General features: G+C 45.7%; 1 protein-coding gene across 1 annotated transcript; it reads right to left on the reverse strand.

Annotated features, from left to right (window-relative positions):
* Positions 1-20,772: 20,772 nt before the first annotated feature.
* LOC137323189 (putative nuclease HARBI1) lies at positions 20,773-21,870 on the reverse strand. Its single transcript, XM_067986698.1, has 3 exons — positions 21,575-21,870; positions 21,010-21,490; positions 20,773-20,919 (listed from the first exon to the last, which is right to left on the reverse strand). The coding sequence occupies exons 1-3, from the start codon at positions 21,868-21,870 to the stop codon at positions 20,773-20,775; spliced, it is 924 nt and encodes a 307-aa protein (XP_067842799.1).
* Positions 21,871-22,148: the final 278 nt, after the last annotated feature.

The following is a 22,148-nucleotide window of genomic DNA, read 5'->3' on the forward strand; positions in this document are numbered from 1 at the left end:
CTCCACGTGTCAGAGGTGGACGGCGTGGCCGGCGAGGCTGGCGAGGCTGGTGATGCTGTTCGCCCTCCGAGGAGGTCATGACTGCAGTTACGGTGGCCCCCATCCGGAAGATGTACATCTGAGCGGATCCGCAAGGTAGGTACATGTCTCTGGACCCCGGGGTAAGTGTGCAAGTTGGTGAATTTGATTGTCAGGAGGAGGGTGGTGGAGGCCAAACTTTGTCCCAAGTGACAGAGTGGCCTCCTGCAATGAGTGAGGGTCTCCCGCCCCCCCCCCCCCACCTGTCAAATGGACCTTTGCAGCTGCCACAGGCTGACAGCTGCAACACGTCCATTTCAACTGGGAGTGTTTCCCCCAGTGTGGGAAACAGTCCCAGTTGTTTCTAAAATCCCACCCCTCCTCACATATTCCCTTAATCAGGTCTGTTAATGACCTGAAATAGCAACATAAATAGTCTTAAGTGGCACCCCGCCGGCTTTAATTTCCTGCGGGAGTCCCACATGCGGGGGCTGCGCGCGCACGTCGGCGCGTCTGTGGGGAACCCGGAAGTGGGCGGGTTGGAGCCGGGCTCCGAACCCGCTCCGGGATTCCCCGATTTTCGGAGCCCCCCCCGCCCGGAATGCACCCGATAGAGGGTGCTAAAATGAAGCCCTATGTATGTGTGTAACTTTCTGATGGAATAACTTCCGATCTGGGAAAAGAGAGGCTTTATATCAGCCAATGAGAAGACATTACCCTCCACCCCCATTTTGAAGATAATTTTTAACAGAGCCCAGGAAGTACCCGGAGAAGCAGTTCATAAATGCAGGGCACATACTAAAAATGAGTTTCCAAGGGATGGAAATCAGAAAGTAGATGAATTGGCTAAGAAAGGAGGTGAGGAGGGAACGGATTGAGATCCAGTAGAAATGTTTTCTCCAACGGAAGCCAATCAAGCCGGAAAAATACCCGACCCAATTGATATAAAACAACTACTAGATAGGGAGCCTGAAATAAAGGCAGTAATGGTGATCCTAGAAAAGAAAGAAAGCCCAAGGGGGGAATATGCTAAGCAGCCTGAATTAAAAGGTGAAAGATGGGATCCTGCTGTATGATCAAAAGTGGGTGGTACCACAGAATGAGCGAAAAGATTTTCTTTAGCAAGCACATGACGCACCCACTTCAGAACATCCCGGCCCACGGGGAACATTAGAAAGGCTCCAGCAAGTAGCATGGTGGCCAGGAATGAAAGACAAGATACAGCATTATTGTCATAACTGTTTAATTTGTGTACAACACAACCCAGATGCGAATACCAAGAAGGCACTGTTGCGCCACACTCGGCCGATAGCTGGCCCTTGGACAGATCTACAGATAGATTATGTTGGGCCTTTTCCTCAGTGCTCTCGAGGTAATCAACATGTATTGGTGGTAGTAGATACATTCCCAAAGTGGGTAGAAGCATTTCCGAATCCCAGTGCGACAACACAGGCCACTGCTAAGATACTGGTGAACCACATATTCACCAGATGGGGGTTGGGGGCTCCCGAAGTCTATTGACTCAGACCAGGGGAGTCATTTTACTTGGTGGGGGGGGGGGGGGGGGGAACAATGCAAGCTTTTATGCAGCTGCGAGGAATCAAAACGAGATTCCATATTTCACATAATCCTATTCATCAGGCATAGTGGAGAGAATGAACCGAACACTAAAAATGATGCTAAAGAAGTTGATTGGTCAATCCTGCAAAGCATGGGACCAATTGCTGCCCTTGGTATTAATGGCTGAGATCCACTAAGTCACGTACCACCAAGGTTTCACCCCATGAGTCAGTGACAGAGAGAGTGATGAGAACCCCTGAACATTTGATGTATCAAAATATGTCTGAGCCTTAGTATCAGGTCTTGACTCAGGAGCGGTATGTTAATCAATTACATGACCAGCTGCAAAAGACAATGGTCTTTGCAACTGTTAATACTGGACAATCTAAAAAGGCCATCAACATTTATTTTGACACCAAAGTCAAAGCAGTAGAATGGGATGTGGGACAGAAGGTGATGGTAAAAACAGAAAGGGCCATTTGCGGCTTGTTTTTCTGGACCATATCCCATTATGGATAAAGTCAGTCCATCAGTGTACAAAGTAGTTCTGGGAAAGGGAAAAGAAAAATGGTTCCATGTCAATCAGTTAAGAGTATAAGGGAGATATACTTGGTGTGATCAATCAGCTGGAGGAAACAATTCCTCAAGTTTCACCCATGATGTGGAACGAAAAGGATGGCATGATATTACACCCACCTGTGGCAGGACAGAGAAATACTGGCCAATGGCAATTTAAGGCTGAGGCTGACGCCTCGTTCACCATGGATAGGAGCCACCATTGTGTGGCGCCCGAATCAAATAAGACCAAACAAAAGATGGTCAAGATATAGAGAGAATCAGGAATAAAAGTAATAAGATATGTTTTGCTTTGACCTAGGTCCTGACTTGAGACCAACATCGGGAAAGGCAAACGAAACATCATCAAGAATGAAATTACTGCTTGTAATGATAATATTTATATCAATTTTGGGTGTAAACAGATGTAAAAAGTACACAGGTACGGTAACATAGTGTTATGTTACTGGACTAGTAATCCAGAGGCCTGGACTAATCCGGAGACATGAGTTCAAATCACATCACGGCAGCCAGGGAATTTAAATTCAGTTAATTGAATAAAATCTGGAATAAAAAGCTAGTATCAGTAATGGTGACCATGAAAAAACCCATCTGGTTCACTAACGTCCTTTAGGGAAGGAAACTTGTCGTCCTTACCCGGTCTGGCCTATATGTGACTCCAGACCCACATCAATGTGGTTAATTCCTAATCGCCCTCTGAAGTGGCCTATCAAGACACTCAGTTATACAATCCCGCTACAAAAAGTCATAATAAGAATAAAACCGGACCTTTTGGAGATGAAGTCCCATCCTCACACTGAAGACACTGTCCATTGTGCTCTGTGGCACTAGACACCGGACACAACAAAGGCAAACCCAGTCGACCCTGCAAAGTCTTCCTCACTAACATCTGGGGAGTTATGCCAAAATTGGGAGAACTGTCACACAGACTAGTCGAGCAACAGCTTGACATAGCCATACTCACAGATTCATACCTTTCAGCTACGTTCCAGACTCTTCCATCACCATCCCTGGGTACGTCCTGTCCCACCGGCAGGACAGACCCACCAGAGGTGGCAGTACAGTGGTATACAGTCAGGAGGGAGTGGCCCTGGGAATCCTCAACATTGAATCCGGGCTCCATGAAGTCTCATGGCATCAGGTCAAACATGAGCAAGGAAACCTCCTGCAAGGAAACCTCCTGCAAGGATACCACCTACCGCCCTCCCTCAGCTGATGAATCAGTCCTCCTCCACGTTGAGCACCACTTGGAGGAAGCACTGAGGGTAGCAAGGGCACAGAATGTACTCTGGGTGTGGGACTTCAACGTCCATCACCAAGAGTGGCTCGGTAGCACCACTACTGACCGAGCTGACAAAGTCCTGAAGGAATTAATTGCCAGACTGGACCTGCGACAGGTGATGAGAGAACCAACACGAGGGAAAAACATACTTGAACTCGTCCTCACCAATCTACCTGTTGCAGATGCATCTGCCCATGATATTATTTGTAGGAGTGATCACCGCACAGTCCTTGTGGAGACAAAGTACCGTCTTCACACTGAGGACACCATCCATCGAGTTGTGTGACACTACCACCATGCTGAATGGCATAGATTCAGCACAGATCTAGCAGCTCAAAACTGGGCAGCCATGAGGCACTGTGGGCCATCAGCAGAGCAGAACTGTAGTCCAGAACAATCTCATGGCCCGGCATGTCCCTCACTCTATCATTACCAACAAGCCAGGGGATCAACCCTGGTTCAATGAGGAGTGTAGAAGAGCATGCCAGGAGCAGCACCAGGCGTACCGAAAGATGAGGTGCCAACCTGGTGTAGCTACGACACAGGACTACTTGCATGCTAAACAGCGGGAGCAGCATGCTATATAAAGAGATAAGCGATTCCACAACCATCAATTCGGATCGAAGCTCTGCAGTCCGGCCACATCCAGTCGTGAATGGTGTACGATTAAACAACTGCGGGAGGAGGAGGCTCCGTGAACATCCCCATCCTCAATGATGGCAGAGTCCAGCACGCGAGTGCTCGTTTGCAAACATCTTCAGGCAGAAGTGCCGAGTGGATGATCCATCTCGGCCTCCTCCCGATATCCCCACCATCACAGAAGCCAGTCTTCAGCCAATTCAATTCAATCCACGTGATATCAAAAAATGGCTGAGTGCTATGGATACAACAAAGGCTATGGGCCCCGACAACATCCCGGCTGTAGTGCTGAAGACTTGTGCTCCAGAACTAGCCGTGCCTATAGCCAAGCTGTTCCAGTGCAGCTACAACACTGGCATCTACCCGACAATGTGGAAAATTGCCCAGGTATGTCCTGTCCACAAAAAACAGGACAAATCCAATCCGGCCAATTACCGCCCTGTCAGTCTACTCTCAATCATCAGCAAAATGATGGAAGGTGTCGTCGACAGTGCTATCAAGCAGCACCTACTCACCAATAACCTGCTCACCGATGCTCAGTTTGGGTTCTGCTAGGACCACTCGGCTCCAGACCTCATTACAGCCTTGGTCCAAACATGGACAAAAGACTGAATTCTAGAGGTGAGGTGAGAGTGACTGCCCTTGACATCAAGGCAGCATTTGTCCGAGTGTGGCACTAAGGAGCCCTAGTAAAATTGGAGTCAATGGGAATCAGGGGGAAAACTCTCCACTGGCTGGAGTCATACCTAGCGCAAAGGAAGATGATAGTGGTTGTTGGAGGCCAATCACCTCAGCCCCAGGACATTGCTGCAGGAGTTCCTCGGGGCAGTGTCCTAGGCCCAACCATCTTCAGCTGCTTCATTAATGATCTTCCCTTCATCGTAAGGTCAGAAATGGGGATGTTCGCTGATGATTGCACTGTGTTCAGATTCTACACTCGGATAATGAAGCAGTGAGTACTCACATGCAGCAAGACCTGGACAACATTCAGGCTTGGGCTGATAAGTGGCATGTAACATTCGCACTACACAAATACCAGGCAATGACCATCTCCAACAAGAGCGAGTCTAACCACCTCCCCTTGACATTCAACCACATTACCATCACTGAATCCCCTACCATCAACATCCTGAGGGTCACCATTGACCAGAAACTTAACTGGACCAGCCACATAAATACTGTGGCTACAACAGCAGGTCAGAGGCTGGGTATTCTATGGCGAGTGACTTATCTCTTGACTCCCCAAAGCCCTTCCACCATTTACAGGGCACAAGTCAGGAGTGTGATGGAATACTCTCCACTTGCCTGGATGAGTGCAGCTCCAACAACACTCAAGAAGCTTGACACCATCCAGGACAAGCAGTCCACTTGATTGGCACACCATCCACCTCCTTAAACATTCACTCCCTCCACCGCCGGCGCACAGTGGCTGCAGTGTATACCATCTACAAGATGCACTGCAGCAACTCGCCAAGGCTTCTTCGACAGCACCTCCCAAACCCGTGACCTCTACCACCTAAAAGGACAAGGGCAGCAGGCGCATGGGAACAACACCACCTGCACATTTCCCACCAAGTCACACACCATCAAAACTTGGAAATATATCGCCGTTCCTTCATCGTTGCTAGGTCAAAATCCTGGAACTCCCTTCCTAACAGCACTGTGGGAGAACTTTCACCATACGGACTGCAGAGGTTCAAGAAGGCGGCTTACCATCACCTTCTCAAGGGCAATTAGGGATGGGCAATAAATGCTGGCCTTGCCAGCGATGCCCACCTCCCATGAACAAATAAATAAAAAGTGAAGAATGTAGCATAACGGCATACCAAAGTAGTGCGGATGAAGGACAGACGTGGGCAATACCATGGACTAGAACAAACACATGGCTGGGAATGTTATGGCTCGACCAGGAAGGAACAGCAGTCAAATTACATTGTCGGTGCAAAAAGGAACAGAATAACATACAACTTCCCCTGATCTGGTGGAAGATGAAATGGATGACTCAGGTCATGCTATCATATTAAACCCTCTTGATGAATAGGTGGGACAGGTAGGTGTCCCCTACTCTATGGAAACCACCCCTGAAAAGGAGGATAGTGTAGAAAGTGATCTAAACTGGCTGGCATTTAATAAAAGACATAAGGGACAGTTTTGCTGTGGCACCATCTTTAACAAATATGGTGATAGGGGAGGGCTGGCAATATTTATAGCGAAGCCCCATCAATGGAGGGCGACCAATTTATTATGTCCTTCACAGAAGCCAGGCCCCAAGAATGGTCTGGTAGTAACCCGCACCCATGTGGCACTATATAATAGTGTGATGTACGAGATTGTACCAGTGGTATTTAATCTTAGTGCCATACACATACCCCCGGGGCTATGTGACCCAAAACATGAAGAATTTTATCAAAAATTGGTAGGACAACAGATTAAGGATTTTGTCCGGAGAAATGCAGGCAGGGATCTGAATGAGCCTTGGCCCCCGGACACTCAAGAACCCTTGATTCATGTTGCTTGGGACAATGTTACAACCATCCCAATAACCAATAGTACGGGGACCAACAGTAGAAAGAGGCGAGAATTAGGAGAATGGTTAAGGATCGTAGAACAGCATCCTGGAACTGGATAGACTTAGAGAGCATGTGGGAACACGATGAGGTTATAAGGCATCAAATGAAGGGAATTCTGAGTAAAACAAGTAAAGGGCAGAGAGATGAAATTCTGGAACAACAAGAAGGACTGAAGTCCATAAAGGAAATGGTGGGTGGAATGATTAAGATAAGAGGGAAGATTAATGAAATAATCCAGCAACATAATAACAAAGTGTCAAAGGCTATGTATTGAGGGTTTTTGTTGGATCAGGTACAACAGGGCTTGGAGGATATTGAAAATAATAGGGTGCCCAACTTTGTACGTGATAAAACCCTTGAGGATTGGTTCCCAATAGAAACCCCAATCTTTTGTTTCGTACCAATGGAATTGACCAAGATAGATCATATTGGTGTTGATACCTGTGGTGACCCATGATATCACCACGATTCAAGTTAATATATCAATGCAGCATGAGGCCTTGAAAGCCGTGGTCCAGTTTGGGAATCCAATACCCCCCCCCCATTGTCCTTGAGTCTTAAATCCACCATAGAATGTACTAAGACTTCACAGAAGCACCTTGTAAAAATGCAGCAAGACAATGAGAACGTAGAAAAAGCAATAAACGTGCTAGGTACTCATGAGTGGTGGGAGACACTATATAGTGTTGGACAACACCCCTGGGGTTAGAATGATTAGTATGGCTTTGATATGTACACTTTGTATACTAGTGTTTATTATGATCATTTGCTTATGTATAATGCAACATTTAATTAGAAAACATGGAAAAGAAATATTCTTTTTGCGTATGTCATGACAAACCCATCCTAAACAGGAATCAATGCTAAAAATCTAACAATCAAGGACAATGCTCAGGGTAAGAAGTGGATCAGTCAGAAGATTCCACAAACCCACTTGAGGAGGGATTGTGGGGTTTAAAACCCCTTTTAAAGTTGGAAACCTGCAAATACAATAACGTAGTAAATTGTGTTCTCTCACATCTTGTTTTTCCCTCAATGACACTGATGGCTTTGGAGAAGTATGAGTTTCAGGATCGAAGACCTTATACTCCGAATAGATATCTAGATTATTAAATAAATAAGTTAGATGGATAATATTGAGCTTAAAGCATTATCAGGCTTTTAAAACACATGGGGTTTTGGAAACACAAGCTTTTCAACACAGCAGGGGTAATGTAAGAAAAAGCAACAATGTCATACATCAAAGGCTTCAGATCGGGAAAGCAATGTAGGTGTGAAAAAAGCATGGGCTTCTCATTCCTATCTGGTAGTCTGTTCAAAGAACTGGGATTTGAAAAACAACCAATAGTATTGCATCCAGTATATGGTCAAATGGTATAAGGAATGGATTTGAAGCCAATCAAAATTGGAGATGTCAGGACCATTAAGAATGTCTGTGCATAGATGTGAAAGGGACTATCTCTACATGAAAGGCCATAAACAGAGATAGTAAAGGGGCCTTTTGCATTCCATGGTTTGAGCACAATGTCTTTTCTACATCAAAGGGCCTCCAGTCACATGATCAAAGCCTAAAATGTCAATCATTGATTGGTAATGGTTCTGCTGCTGCCATTTACAGCTACTCCTGATCAATCTTTTGTTTCTTAACCTATCCCATTACCACCTTTCTTGCCTTGCACTATCATCCCTTTTGTCATTTATTCACTCGTGCCCTTTACCCTGTCACAAACCTTCCCTTTTGTTCTTTCCTCCCTTCCCCTCCCTCCCTCCTCCCTTTTCCCTGGCCCTCTACTTGCTCATAAACTTTAACTCTTTTAACATCTTCCAGTTCTGACAAAAAGTCTTCAACCTGAAACATTAACTCTGTTTCTTTCTCCACAGATGCTGCCTGACTTGCTGAGCTTCTCCAGCATTTTCTGTTTTTATTTCAGATTTCCAGCATCCACAATATTTTGCTTTTGATTTTGTGTCAATCATTCAGGTATGTTAATGATTGAGGCATAGCACAGGGAGCGATTGGACAAAAAGAATGACACTCCCCAATCCTACATTCTATTGGTGAAAACAATATTAAAGGAAGATTTTGCGAGAAGAACAACCTCTTCACCACCCAGCAGTTACAAGGAATGCACACTGCAGCCGAACATCATACCGAGAAGAAGAGGGCCTCATGGACTGAAGAGCTGATCAACCTTCAGGACCGATGAGAAAAATCTTTGATTTAAGGTTGTATGTATTAATGATTTGCCTGGTGCGTGTATGAATTGTTAAGTCATTATATAATAACATTGCGAATTATTAAGTATATAATTGGATTTTATAGAGGAAAGTCATATGTATTTTGCTTCATGAATGCTAGTATGAATGATAACATCATTAGATAATTACTTTTGATTAATGAAACTATTGTGAGTGAGGGTGACTTTCTTGGGTTGACTATTCGTCCAGTTCCAAGAATCACAGGAAATAAGGCAGATCATACAAAATACTCATTGAAACTATATGCAAATGCAGTAAACAAACAGATGCTCATTCCTTTGCCAAGACTGAATTGGGTGAGATGTTCCTGCTGGCACAACAATGTAAATGCAGTTAACACCAACACAAGTAGATTTTTGGCTGAGACCCTGAATCAAATGGAGCTTTTTTCCAGCGCCACACTGATGGTATTTTCACCTCTTGACAACAGTATTGCTTTGGAGCTTTTGTTTACACAATGCAGAGTGACTGGTTTGGTCATGAAACGGAGAGTTTTCTCTCCCTCAAAGTGGCTTACAAAAAGTTAAAAGCCAAAAAAATATATAAATGGGTTAAAGATACAACCAAAGTTAAGGAATGAAAAGCTTTTCTTCTGAGTTGCCACATGATTTGAGTGCATTAAAATTAACAGCTAACATTGGGGGAGGATTAGAGGAAATATAATTTTTGGTCTATGTCACAAATGAAAAATGTTTGCATTGGAGACTGCACTCTGCTTGAAAATGGGCACAACAATGTTGAATTTATGTCCCAATATCCCTAGAATTTGTAAAAGCCTTTGATAAAGTACCATATGAAAGACTTATTTATAAACCAAAGTCAGTGGACATCAAGGGTAAAACATGTGGATTAATAACTGGTTAAAAGGAAGGAAACAAAGGGCAGCTGTAAGAGGAGTTTGTGGAGCAGGCTTGATGGACCAGCTGGTCTTTTCCAACCCATCATTTTCGTATTTTTGGCAATTGGGGGAGGTATTGAGTGGGGTGATCCAGAGGTCCATGCTGGGATCTTTCTTGGTTCCTAATAATCATAAATAATCTGGATTTGCAGTCTCAACACAAAATAGTGAAATTTACATATGAAACCAACCAGGGGGAACTGGGGAGTCAGAGGACAGCCAAGAGCTATGGACAAATGCATGTTGGAAGTAAAGATAAGAGGTACATGTACTCCATGGGTGGAATTGAACTTACAAAGGGGGAAGTTGAAGGAGATGTTAGTTGGCTAATTGCTAACCTTATTTAAACAGTATGCTGCCATAGTAAACAAAGTGAGTAGGATGCTGGGTTCTATTACCAAATAAGTAGAATTCAAACCTGCAGAGGCCATGCCGAAGCTGTACAATACCCTGGTCAGGCAACACGTGGAATACAGCATAGAGTTCTTATTGTTATTACTATTCTGACTGATCACTGGTGTCAGAGTGAGGAGCTATGTGGAACAATGCAATAACGTAGGACTCTTCAACCTTGAAAAGAGATGCCTTTGAGGGCACTACACAGAGGTATATAAAACACTTGACATAAAGGAATCGATCCTGAATTTTTTTTCACATATGCCATGCCAAGGAAGAAGTTCAGAGTTGTGAAGGGGAAATTTAGAACAGATATTATGAAGTATTTCTTGACACAGAATGTTGCAGGAAGGTTGTTGTGACAAGGAAATCAAACTCATATTAGAAACAGCAAGATGCTGTAATGGGCAGACAGTAAGCCTGGAACTATTCTCTTAGGTGTGGAATTCCATTGGGGTGGTACTTCTGCCTGCCCCTTCGAATCTGCCCAGTCCAATACACTTGCCTGGTAAGGGGTGATCTGTGATGCACAGCAGGCTTCCAGTGGGATTCCTGCCACCAAGAGGGAGTTTGCCAGTGCAAGAAGGACATTCCTAAGAGTGCTGCAGCAGAGATGCCGCTACAGCACCGGAAGAGGCGACAAGGGAATTTTAAAAGGGTAGAAGTAGCCTGAAGGTGGCACCAAGGCTTCAACTGAAGGCTTCAGCCAAAACTGAGGCATTTAGCAAGTGAGTGATGGGCTCAAACTGGAGGGTGAGGAGGACGCTAGAAGGCCTTTTCCCTCTAATAGAGGATCTTAACGCCTGTACTGATGCTTCCCACGGCCTGCTGCCACATTTGATATGGTGGCCCTAGGAAGAGAAAGGAGGGAAATCCTCCAAGGATCTGGGTCCTTGCCTTGTCACCATTTGCACGTGGTGGGAGTGGAAGGAACAGGTGCTGGTGGTCCTGGTGGGACAGGGATAGGCAAATTCTGGTCAAGACAGTGAAGCAGTGGTAAGCCTCACTGTCCAAATTTTCCATCATCCTCTACCATAATCCTGCCTGAAATCAAGCAGGATTGTGGAGGAGAATGGAGTCCTAGGGTTGTATTCTGGAAGAGATCAAATGAGTTGAAAGGACTCTTCATTCAAACGTATCATATGATTTTTTTTTTATTCGTTCATGGGATGTGGGCTTAGCTGGCGAGGCCAGCATTTATTGCCCATCCCTAATTGCCCTTGAGAAGGTGGTGGCGAGCCGCCTTCTTGAACCGCTGCAGTCTGTGTGGTGAAGGTTCTCCCACAGTGCTGTTAGGTAGGGAGTTCCAGGATTTTGACCCAGCGACGATGAAGGAACGGCGATATATTTCCAAGTCGGGATGGTGTGTGACTTGGAGGGAACGTGCAGGTGGTGTTTTTTCCATGTGCCTGCTGCTCTTGTCCTTCTAGATGGTAGAGGTCTCGGGATTGGAGGTGCTGTCGAAGAAGCCTTGGCGAGTTGCTGCAGTGCATCCTGTGGATGGTACACACTGCAGCCACTGTGCGCCAGTGGTGAAGGGAGTGAATGTTTCGGGTGGTGGATGGGGTGCCAATCAAGTGGGCTGCTTTGTCCTGGATGGTGTTGAGCTTCTTGAGTGTTGTTGGAGCTGCACTCATCCAGGCAAGTGGAGAGTGTTCCATTACACTCCTGACTTGTGCCTTGTGAATGCTGGAAAGGCTTTGGGGAGTCAGGAGGTGAGTCAGTCGCCACAGAATGCCCAGCCTCTGACCTGCTCTTGTAGCCACAGTATTTATATGGCTGATCCAGTTAAGTTTTTGGTCAATGGTGACCCCCAAGATGTTGATGGTGGGGGATTCGGTGATGGTAATGCCGTTGAATGTCAAGGGGAGGTGGTTAGACTCTCTCTTGTTGGAGATGGTCATTGCCTGGCACTTGTCTGGCGCGAATGTTACTTGCCACTTATCAGCCCAAACCTGGATGTTGTCCAGGTCTTGCTGCAGGCGGGCTTGGACTGCATCATTATTTGAGGGTTGCAAATGGAACTGAACACTGTGCAATCATCAGCGAACATCCCCATTTCTGACCTTATGATGGAGGGAAGGTCATTGATGAAGCAGCTGAAGATGGTTGGGCCTAGGACACTGCCCTGAGGAACTCCTGCAGCAATGTCCTGGGGCTGAGATGATTGGCCTCCAACAACCACTACCATCTTGCTTTGTGCTAGGTATGACTCCAGCCACTGGAGAGTTTTCCCCCTGATTCCCATTTGACTTCAATTTTACTAGGGCTCCTTGGTGCCACACTCGGTCAATTGCTGCCTTGATGTCAAGGGCAGTCACTCTCACCTCACCTCTGGAATTCAGCTCTTTTGTCCATGTTTGGACCAAGGCTGTAATGTGGTCTGGAGCCGAGTGGTCCTGGCGGAACCCAAACTGAGCATCGGTGAGCAGGTTATTGGTGAGTAAGTGCCACTTGATAGCACCATCGACGACACATAGAAACAGAAAATAGGAGCAAGAGTAGGCCATTCAGCCCTTTGGGCCTGCTCCGCCATTCAAAATGATCATGGCTGATCGTCAAACTCAGTACCCTGTTCCCGCTTTTTCCCCATATCCCTTGATCCCTTTAGCATTAAGAAATGTATCTATCTCCTTCTTGAATACATCTAATGACTTGGCCTCCACTGCCTTCTGTGGTAGACAAATCCACAGGTTCACCACCCTCTGAGTGAAGAAATTTCTCCTCATCTCGGTTATAAATGGCATACCCCGTATCCTGAGACTGTGACCCAGGTTAAGGATTCCCCATCCGTCGGGAACATCCTCCCTGCATCTAGTCTGTCTAGTCCTGTTAGAATTTTATATGTTTCGATGAGATCAGCTCTCATTCTTCTAAACTCTAGCGAATATAGGCCTAGTCGACCCAATCTCTCCTCATACGTCAGTCCTGCCATCCCGGGAATCAGTCTGTTAAACCTTTGTTGCACTCCCTCCATGGCAAGGACATCCTTCCTCAGATAAGGAGACCAAAACTGCACACAATACTCCAGATGTGGTCTCACCAAGGCCCTGTAAAACTGCAGTAAGACATCCCTGTTCCTGTACTCAAATCCTCTTGCAATGAAGGCCAACATACCATTCGCCTTCCTAACTGCTTGCTGCACCTGAATGCTCGTTTTCGGCGACTGGTGTACAAGGACACCCAGGTTTCGTTGCACCTCCCCTTTTCCCAATCTATCACCATTCAGATAATAATCTGTCTTTCTGCTTTTACAACCAAAGTGGATAACCTCACATTTATCCACGTTATACTGCATCTGCCATGTTCTTGCCCACTCACCCAATTTGTCTAAATCACATTGGAGCCTCTTTGCATCCTCCTCACAGCTCACATTCCACCCCAGCTTTGTGTCGTCTTGGAAATGTTACATTCCGTTCCCTCATCCAAATCATCTGTCAACCAATTCTCAATTCATGCCAGTATATTCCCCCCAATCCCATGTGCTTTAATTTTGCACACTAACCTCTTGTGTGGGACCTTATCAAAAGCCTTCTGAAAATCGAAGTACACCACATCTGCTGGTTCTCCCCTATCTATTCTATTAGTTACCTCCTCAAAAAACTCCAGTAGATTTGTTAAGCATGATTTCCCTTTCATAAACCAATGCCCATTTGTCCAATCCCGTTAATGCCTTCCAAGTGTTCTGTTATCACATCCTTTATACTAGACCCTAGCATTTTCCCCACTACTGATGTTAGGCTAACTGGTCTGTAATTCCCTGTTTTTTTCTCTCCCTCCTTTTTTAAATAGTGGGGTTACATTTGCCACCCTCCAATCTGTAGGAACTGTTCCAGAGGCTATAGAATTTTGGAAGATGACTACCAATGCATCCACTATTTCCATGGCCACTTCCTTTCGTACCTTGGGATGTAGATTATCAGGCCCTGGGGATTTGTCAGCCTTTAGCCTCATTAATTTCCCTAGCACTATTTTTTTACTAATACTGATTTCCTTCAGTTCTTCCATCTTACTAGACCCTTGGTTCCCTTACATTTCCAGGAGGTTATTTGTGTCCTCCTTTGTGAAGACAGAACCAAAGTATGTGTTTAATTGTTCTGCCATTTCCTTGTTCCCCATTATATCTTCCATCGCTTTGCTAATGATTGAGAGCAGACTGATGGGGTGGTAATTGGCCGGATTGGATTTGTCCTGCTTTTTGTGGACAGGACATATCTGGGCAATTTCCACATTGTCGGGTAGATGTCAATGTTGTAGCTGTACTGGAACAGCTTGGCTGGAGGCGCAGCTAGTTCTGGAACACAAGTCTTCAGCACTACAGCCGGGATGTTGTCGGGGCCCATAGCCTTTGCTGTATCCAGTGCAATCAGCCATTTCTTGATATCACGTGGAATGAATCGAATTGGTTGAAGACTGGCTTCTGTGATGGTGGGGATATCGGGAGGAGGCTGAGATGGATCATCCACTCGGCACTTCTGGCTGAAGATGGTTGCAAACGCTTCAGCCATGTCTTTTGCACTCACGTGCTGGACTCCGCCATCATTGAGGATGGGGATGTTTGCAGAGCCTCCTCCTCCCGTTAGTTGTTTAACTGTCCACCACCATTCACGACTGGATGTGGCAGGACTGCAGAGCTTTGATCTGATCCGTTGGTTGTGGAATTGCTTAGCTCTGTCTGTAGCATGTTGCTTCTGCTGTTTAGCATGCATGTAGTTCTGAGTTGTAGCTTCACCAGGTTGGCACCTCATTTTTAGGTACGCCTGGTGCTGCTCCTGGCATGCTCTTCTACACTCCTCATTGAACCAGGGTTATTTGTCTACATGACATTTATTTGCCTACATAACGCAGTTACTGCTATTCAACAATAATCCATCATGTGAAGTGCTTTGTGATGTCTTACTGTGAGCAGGTGCTGTATAAATGCAAGTATTATTATTTCTGAGACTAAAACAAATATTGACAGCATTTTACGGAGACAGCAGTAGATTGATGACTCAAGGTTACAGAACTAGGAATGCATTATATTATGTTAAAGCAAAAATTTAGAGTATTTTTTATCATTCTTCAGGATGTGGGTGTCACTGGTAAGGCTGGCCTTTATTTTCCATCCTTAGTTGCCCTTGAGAAAGTGATGGTAGGACTTTGTGAACTATTGTAATCCATGTGATGAAGGTGCTCTCACAATGCTGTTAAGTAGAGAGTTCTAGGATTTTAACCCAGCAACAATGAAGCAACGCCAAAATATGTCCAATTCATGGTGATGTTACATGGCAATAAAATGATAATCTGCCTAATAAGTTAGTGATAGAGCATGGGGTGCCATTTTGGCCACCTTACCAGTCGATTTGCTTGAAAACAGGATGTTAGACGACATAACATCAAGTGTAGACTCCTCCCCTCCCAGTTAATGCTGCTGATTTTCGGGGGTGAATTAATTCCTGGCGGCCAGAGCTCCTGTCTGAAACAGGCAGGATCCTCATAAATATATTCACATCGGGGTCAAGTGAACTCATTATAAAACCAATACTATTTTCTGACCTTACTACCACATCCTGCTCTTGCCCACCAATCATGGGTGGAACATCTATTTCAAACACCATTCAAAGGGATCCTCAGGAAAAGCTGTATAGAGCCTTGGAAAACATTTTTCTTGTGGTAGCTATTCAAAGTACTTTTCTCACTATTGTAGGCTCTAAACTGGAAAGGGGCTTTTGGCATTGCATTTATTTCTTTACGTGATATTTCAAGGAATCCCATGAGAGGAGCAGGAGGAGGAGTAAATAGAACTGGTGGGAGAGCATCCTCGAAGGAATCCTTGCCCGCCCAACAGACTTTATAGGCTCAGAGCAACATACCTCAGAGGAACATTGCTTAAGGAGACCTTGATTCTCCATGAAGGCAGTTCTGTCACATCATGTAAGACGATCTGTAGCCAAATTGTACAGCTTAGCATAGCATTGGTCGTTGCAACCCTGAACTTCTTTGCCTCCCCTTTAAGCTGCTACAGACTTAAGAATCGGCTGCATCGCCTGATATCTCAGCTCCTAATTAGCAAACCGCCTATGGGGAGTGCATTTCATGCAGGCAGCTCGCCTCACTCATGCAAATGAGGGTTGAACTGGAAATAGGGACTGATCCCCCAATGATTTGTTTGGCCGACCTTTGCTTTCATCCTGCCCTCCTCTCACTGGGAGACCAAAATTGACCCCAGGGTCTTTTAAACTGCTCTTAGATCATAAGATCAATTTTTGAGCTCTGTAAACCTAATCCATAACTTTAAAATATGAAATCTGTCCAGGAGGCTGTACTTTTCTGTAAAATTGACACTGGCAAATTTATGTGAGTCACTCCTGACTCATGAATATTAAACTGCCAAGCTCATTCATCAAATTCCCTCTCCAAAAGTTGTTCTATTGAAAATAGAAGGGACAATCTGAGCCCCCCTAATTCTCCACAGTTCCTATTACTGTCACCCCATGATCAGTCATCAGGAACATCAATTCACGCAGGGTGGAAGTTGTTCACTTCCTACCAGTTGGACCAATACCATCACCTGGTTCTCTGTCTCACAACTGAGTGGCTGTGAGCTCAAAGGCCCCAATCTATGTCATTTTTGTTCAGAGTGGAATTTGCTGGATTAGAGAATCTATTCGAAATCTAAAATATGTTTGAAAATTAAAAAAATAATTAATGCACAAATCTCCTTTGTAATACTTTGTTGATAGTAGAATATATTTCAACCTATTACTTTAATTATATAGAAATTACAACACATAAACAAGCTGTATGGCCTAACCAGTCTTGTTGGTGTTTAGCATGAGCAGTTGTCCTAATCCCATGTGCCTTGCCTTGTTCCCATATCACTTTATTTCCCTTTCTTTCAACCGCCTATCTAACCTATTCTTAAATATTGACGTGGTCTCTGCTTCCATCACTCACTCTGGTACTGCATTCCACAGCCTCACAACACTCGGTGTAAAAAAAATTCTGCCACTCTCCTCTTAATCTCTTATATTTAATGTTATATCTATAACCCTCATTTTAGACCCCAGTCTGGGATCAATTTTTAAATGATCCTGTTCACCAGGCAGGCAGTGGGCAGTGAGACCTCATTCCTGTTTTCTCTGCTTATGACTGGTCAAATTGATTTTCTTTTTCTACTCCCTTTGTACCTTCTCTGAGCTATTCAATTTGCTATTGTTTTAATTTCTATATTTACCTCATCAACTTAATCTTTCTGTTTGCTTTTATTTTCCCTGCCCCATTCCTTCTTAATTTAAATAACATTCCACTTCCCTATTTATCCATATTTCCAGTACATTAGGTCCCTTCCTGTTCAAATGTAGCCCATCCTTGCAGAACAGCTCCCAATTTGCCCAGAATTGATGCCAATGCCCCATAAATCAGAAACCCTCTTCCTAACACCACCCCTTTAGCCACATGTTGAGCTCACTAAACTTCCTATCATTCCCTATTCTAGCACGTGGCTGGGGAAGTAACCTGGAGATTTCAATCCTTGAAGTCCTGATCCTTAGCCTGCTTCCTAATCTCCTAAACTCCTTTTTCAGAACATCAGACCTTTCTTTTGCCATATTGTTGGCTCCCATGTGGATCACAATGACTGGCTGCTCTCCCAGCTCTTCCATAATTTTTTCCAATCTTTCCGAAATGGCCTTTACCCCAGTACCTAGAATGCCACAAAGCATCCTGGATTCTCAGTCTGGATTGCAAAAGATAGTGTCCACCCCTCTAACTATCAAGTTTTTTATTACTACTGTATTTCTGACTGAATTGCTTACCTGGAGTCATCTGATGTTTTTTTGGTACCGCTGTTATCCATGTGATAGTCCTGCCCAGAGTCCTCATTCTCCCCACTGGATGCAGTTTTTCAAACTTCTTGGAGAGGATAATTTTCTCTAAGCATTCCTGCTCTAGCCTGTCCTTCCTCTCTTTCCCTCATCTGCTCGATGTAATTACAACTGCCTTGGTGTAGAACTCAACAGTGCCACACAAGGCATTAATAGCAGTAATTAAATTGGGGTTACTGTAGCATCCTGCCCCTCAAAAAAATTGAATTATATTTTGTAGTGTATGCCAAAGCCAGCAACCAGAAGCAGCACAGTTTAGCAGCCCCAGATCACAATTCTAGTTCACTACATATTGAATAGTTTGGAGAAAGCATTCGATACCAGACCTGAATGCCACGCTGCAAAATACATATTTTTCAAATCATTTTTTGTTGAAGATCTTTTATTTCAAAATGGAAACAGTCCAACCATAAAGCTACATATTAAAATAAATATATTTACAGCAATGTTACAATCAATGGGAAAGGCTATTGAATTTGCAAGCCATGTCTCTCAGTACGCCTATAAACGTAGTGGATAATGTGGCATAGAACACTACATTCGTGCTGCCTGATGATTTCAATGATTGCTGCGTGCACCCAGCACTACCTGCGCAGTTGATTGGCTGCATGCATCAGCGGGGGACCCTGATATCGGGAGTGGCTAGCACCATTTAAAGGCAGCCTGCACCTCTTCAACAGGAGGTGCACTGTGGCTGCAGGAAGTGCTGGAATTCGTTTGACAACTAACTCTGTGCTGCAGGATAGTGAGGAATGGCTGCGCCCGCAAGACAGCGTGCACCAAGGTTCTCGGATGGTGCATCAGAGGCCTTGGCGGATTAGGTGGAGGCACGGAGGGGCATCTTATATCTGTAGGGGGGGCAGGAGGCCCTCCAGACACATGCTGAAGAGGCAGTGGGAGGCTGTGGCGGACGAGGTCAATGCCCAGAGCATCGCACCACACGCATGGATGCAGTGCAGGAAGAAGTTCATTGATTTGTCATGAGTGGTCAAGCTAAGTGAGTTCAACTGTTACCTAGCATATCCTAATAACTGCACCACTAGCTGCATCCATTGCTCCATGCATTATGCCCCCCCGTCACCCACCTACCAACAAACTCTTGCAATCAACCAGCAACTCTTCAAATCAGATGCTTCATCTCACCCTCACACATTCCCACTCTTTCAAGCTGTATACCCACAACTCACAAGTCACACACACTGGCAGCTATTCAACCATGACAGCCACATCACCCAAACATCTTGCAGCACACTCACTGACATACTTACTTCTTTCTTGCAGGAGAAGGTGGCACACAACAGTAGGCAGCAGGAAAGAACTGGAGGAGGACAGGCCGCCTACACGTCCTCACCCCCATGGAGGAGACAGCGCTGTTTATCATTGGACGGACCATCGTTGCGGCCGTGGGCACTGGCGATGCTTTAGGTATCGATGATGAGGGCCTCTGCATACCTAATCCTCCTTCTCGCTTTGCACTCCTCCCTCTTCCCACAATCATTTATGAGCACACATGTCTTACTTTCTCCTCTACCCGCACCACAACTCAACCCATGTCCTTTTGTCATTTCAGATATCCAAAAACTGGAACCAGCACAGTCAGAGGAGGCAGAGGAAGATGACAGTGATGATGCAGACACACCATCACTCGATCTTACATTCGCAGCCACCAGCTCAGAGACTGACACTGCGCGCAATTTAGAGGCTAGGTTGGAGAAGGGATCTGCACTTGCCAGCTCGCCAGAGGGTGAGGTCACACACTGGTTCTGCTGCAGAGGAGTCAGATGATGACTTTGATAGGCCAGAAGAAGGTTGAAGAGTGTACACACCAAATGCTGGAAAGCCTGCCAGAAAGCCTGCGCACAATGTCAAGGGGCATGGGGGAGTCCCGGTCCAACTTGGCACAGGGCTTTGCACAGAGCTTGGAGCCCATCATTTCCCACATGGAATGGGTGGTCACCTCCATCAGCACACCTGTGGAACCCACCATGATTCAGCGTCCGATGACCGATGTCACAGCTTCCATTGCAGCACAAACATCTGCCAATCCAAGGTCTGACTGCTGCATTTGCAGCTCAGACTGCTTCGTTCCAGGCTCAGACAGCTGCTATCGTGGCTCTGGGTTCCACTGTGGAATGGAGCTTCTCGGGCATCACAGCAGTCCAGCAATCTGTTCTCCAGCAGATCACCAAGATTGCTGAGGCACCGCCCCGGGAGAGTGGCAGTGGCACCATGGAAGACGAACCTGCAGTCCTCTCTCAAGAGGACAGCATTCCTGCTCCCACCCCTGCCACTCCGCCAGTGCCCTTGCCATTGCCTGTCAGCCAGCCAGGCCAGACTGCCAGGCCCTTCTGGCCCAGAGCTGTTTGAGGTCGTCCTCCAAGGCCATCTGCACTCCCCTCAATTGAAAGTCAGCAGCCTTCCACCACCCATGCTCCAGCCACTGGGGATGCACTAGTAAAGGAAAAGGCACATGACTGACAGGCACTAAGGGACTGCACAAGTTGAATAGTATCAGTTTGTTTGAATCATTTAATGTGTAAATCTATAAATGTGGTTATGAATTGGTATTTGGTGATGGTTTTCATTCCTGTGATGAGCTAAAGGAGGAAGCAATGTGTAATCATAAGGAGGATGATTTGATGGTCATGTGGGAGAGGAAAGGTAAGGAGTGTGGGACTGTAGGTTAATGGGGAGGTGTCATTGAGGTTACTGGTATTGTTCATTATTCATCTGATTACCCAGAACCCTGGTAGACAAGGCCTGTCTACTTTGTTGCCTCTTCCTCCACTTCCTCTTCCTCCTACGCTTCCTCCTCGGTCTCTTCCTCCTCTTCCTCTGCCTCTTGCTCAGGTTCTTGCCAGATAGGCGGTAGCAAGGGCTGTCCCCTCATAATTGTGAGGTTGTGCAGCATGCAGCACACAATGACAAATCTTGATACCTTACAGCTGAGTACTGCAGGGCTCCTCCGGGGCGGTTATGGCAGCAGAAGCGTTGCTTGAGGATGCCCATGGTATGCTTTATGATGTTCCATGCGGTAGCATGGCTCTCATTGTACACCTGCTGTGCACTTATGCATGCGTTCCGACCAGGAGTCATGAGCCACTTCATGAGGGGATAACCCTTGTCACCCAGTAGCCAGCTTTTGACTTGCCGAGCTGGTTGAAATATAGGTGGCGCGTTGGACTGCCGCAGAATGAAGGAATCACGACTGTTGCCAGGATAGTGGGCACTGACTTGCACGATGCGCTGCGTGTGGTCACACACTAGCTGCACATTGAGGGAGTGGAATCCCTTTCTGTTCATGAACATGGCCAAGTTCAGATGTGGAACATGCATGGCAATATGCGTGCAGTCAATGTCATCCTGCACCATTAGGAAGCCTGCAATGCGAGCAAACCCTCGTGCTCGCTCCTGCTGCTTGTCTCTGTCAAGAGGGTTTGAGATGAATCTGTTTCTGAGTACGTACAGAGCCTCAGTGACCTCCCTTACACAGCAGTGCACTGCAAACTGCAAGATGTTGTTTAAATCACCAGCAGTTGCCTGAAAGGAGTCAGAACCGTAAAAATTCAGTGCCACGGTTACCTTGACAGCCACAGGCAATGCCCTGCTCTGAGGCTGCAGTTGTGTCTGCAGCAGTTGACAAATCTCAGACATGACCTCTTTAGTGAACCGCAGCTGTCGGATGCACTGGTTGTTACTGAAGTTGAGGTACGAGAATTGGATATGGCCTCCTGCTGAGTGCCCAGCTCCCTCTGCTAGCAGCTTGTCCAGCTCTGCGTGGCCTCTCTGCATGCTCCCTGTCATGTTCAATTCCCACAGGAAAGCCTAGCAGGCCACCCATGTCTGGAAGCAACTTTGTTCAGCACACTATTTTAAATGCCACTAACAGTACTGCAAGACCAGACAGATCACTCTCTATAGAATATTACAACTTTCTCCAAGTATAGGAAATTTCCACAAACACCCACAATTGTACCAGCAGCCAGAATAACTAATTCAGCAATGAACCTATAACTCCTGCACACTCCCTTCAAATAGCACCAGTGGAGGGTCCTTCACGTCCTTTAATTCCTGTTCAGATG

Source organism: Heptranchias perlo, chromosome 6, assembly GCF_035084215.1.
Source record: "Heptranchias perlo isolate sHepPer1 chromosome 6, sHepPer1.hap1, whole genome shotgun sequence".
Lineage (NCBI taxonomy): Eukaryota > Metazoa > Chordata > Chondrichthyes > Hexanchiformes > Hexanchidae > Heptranchias > Heptranchias perlo.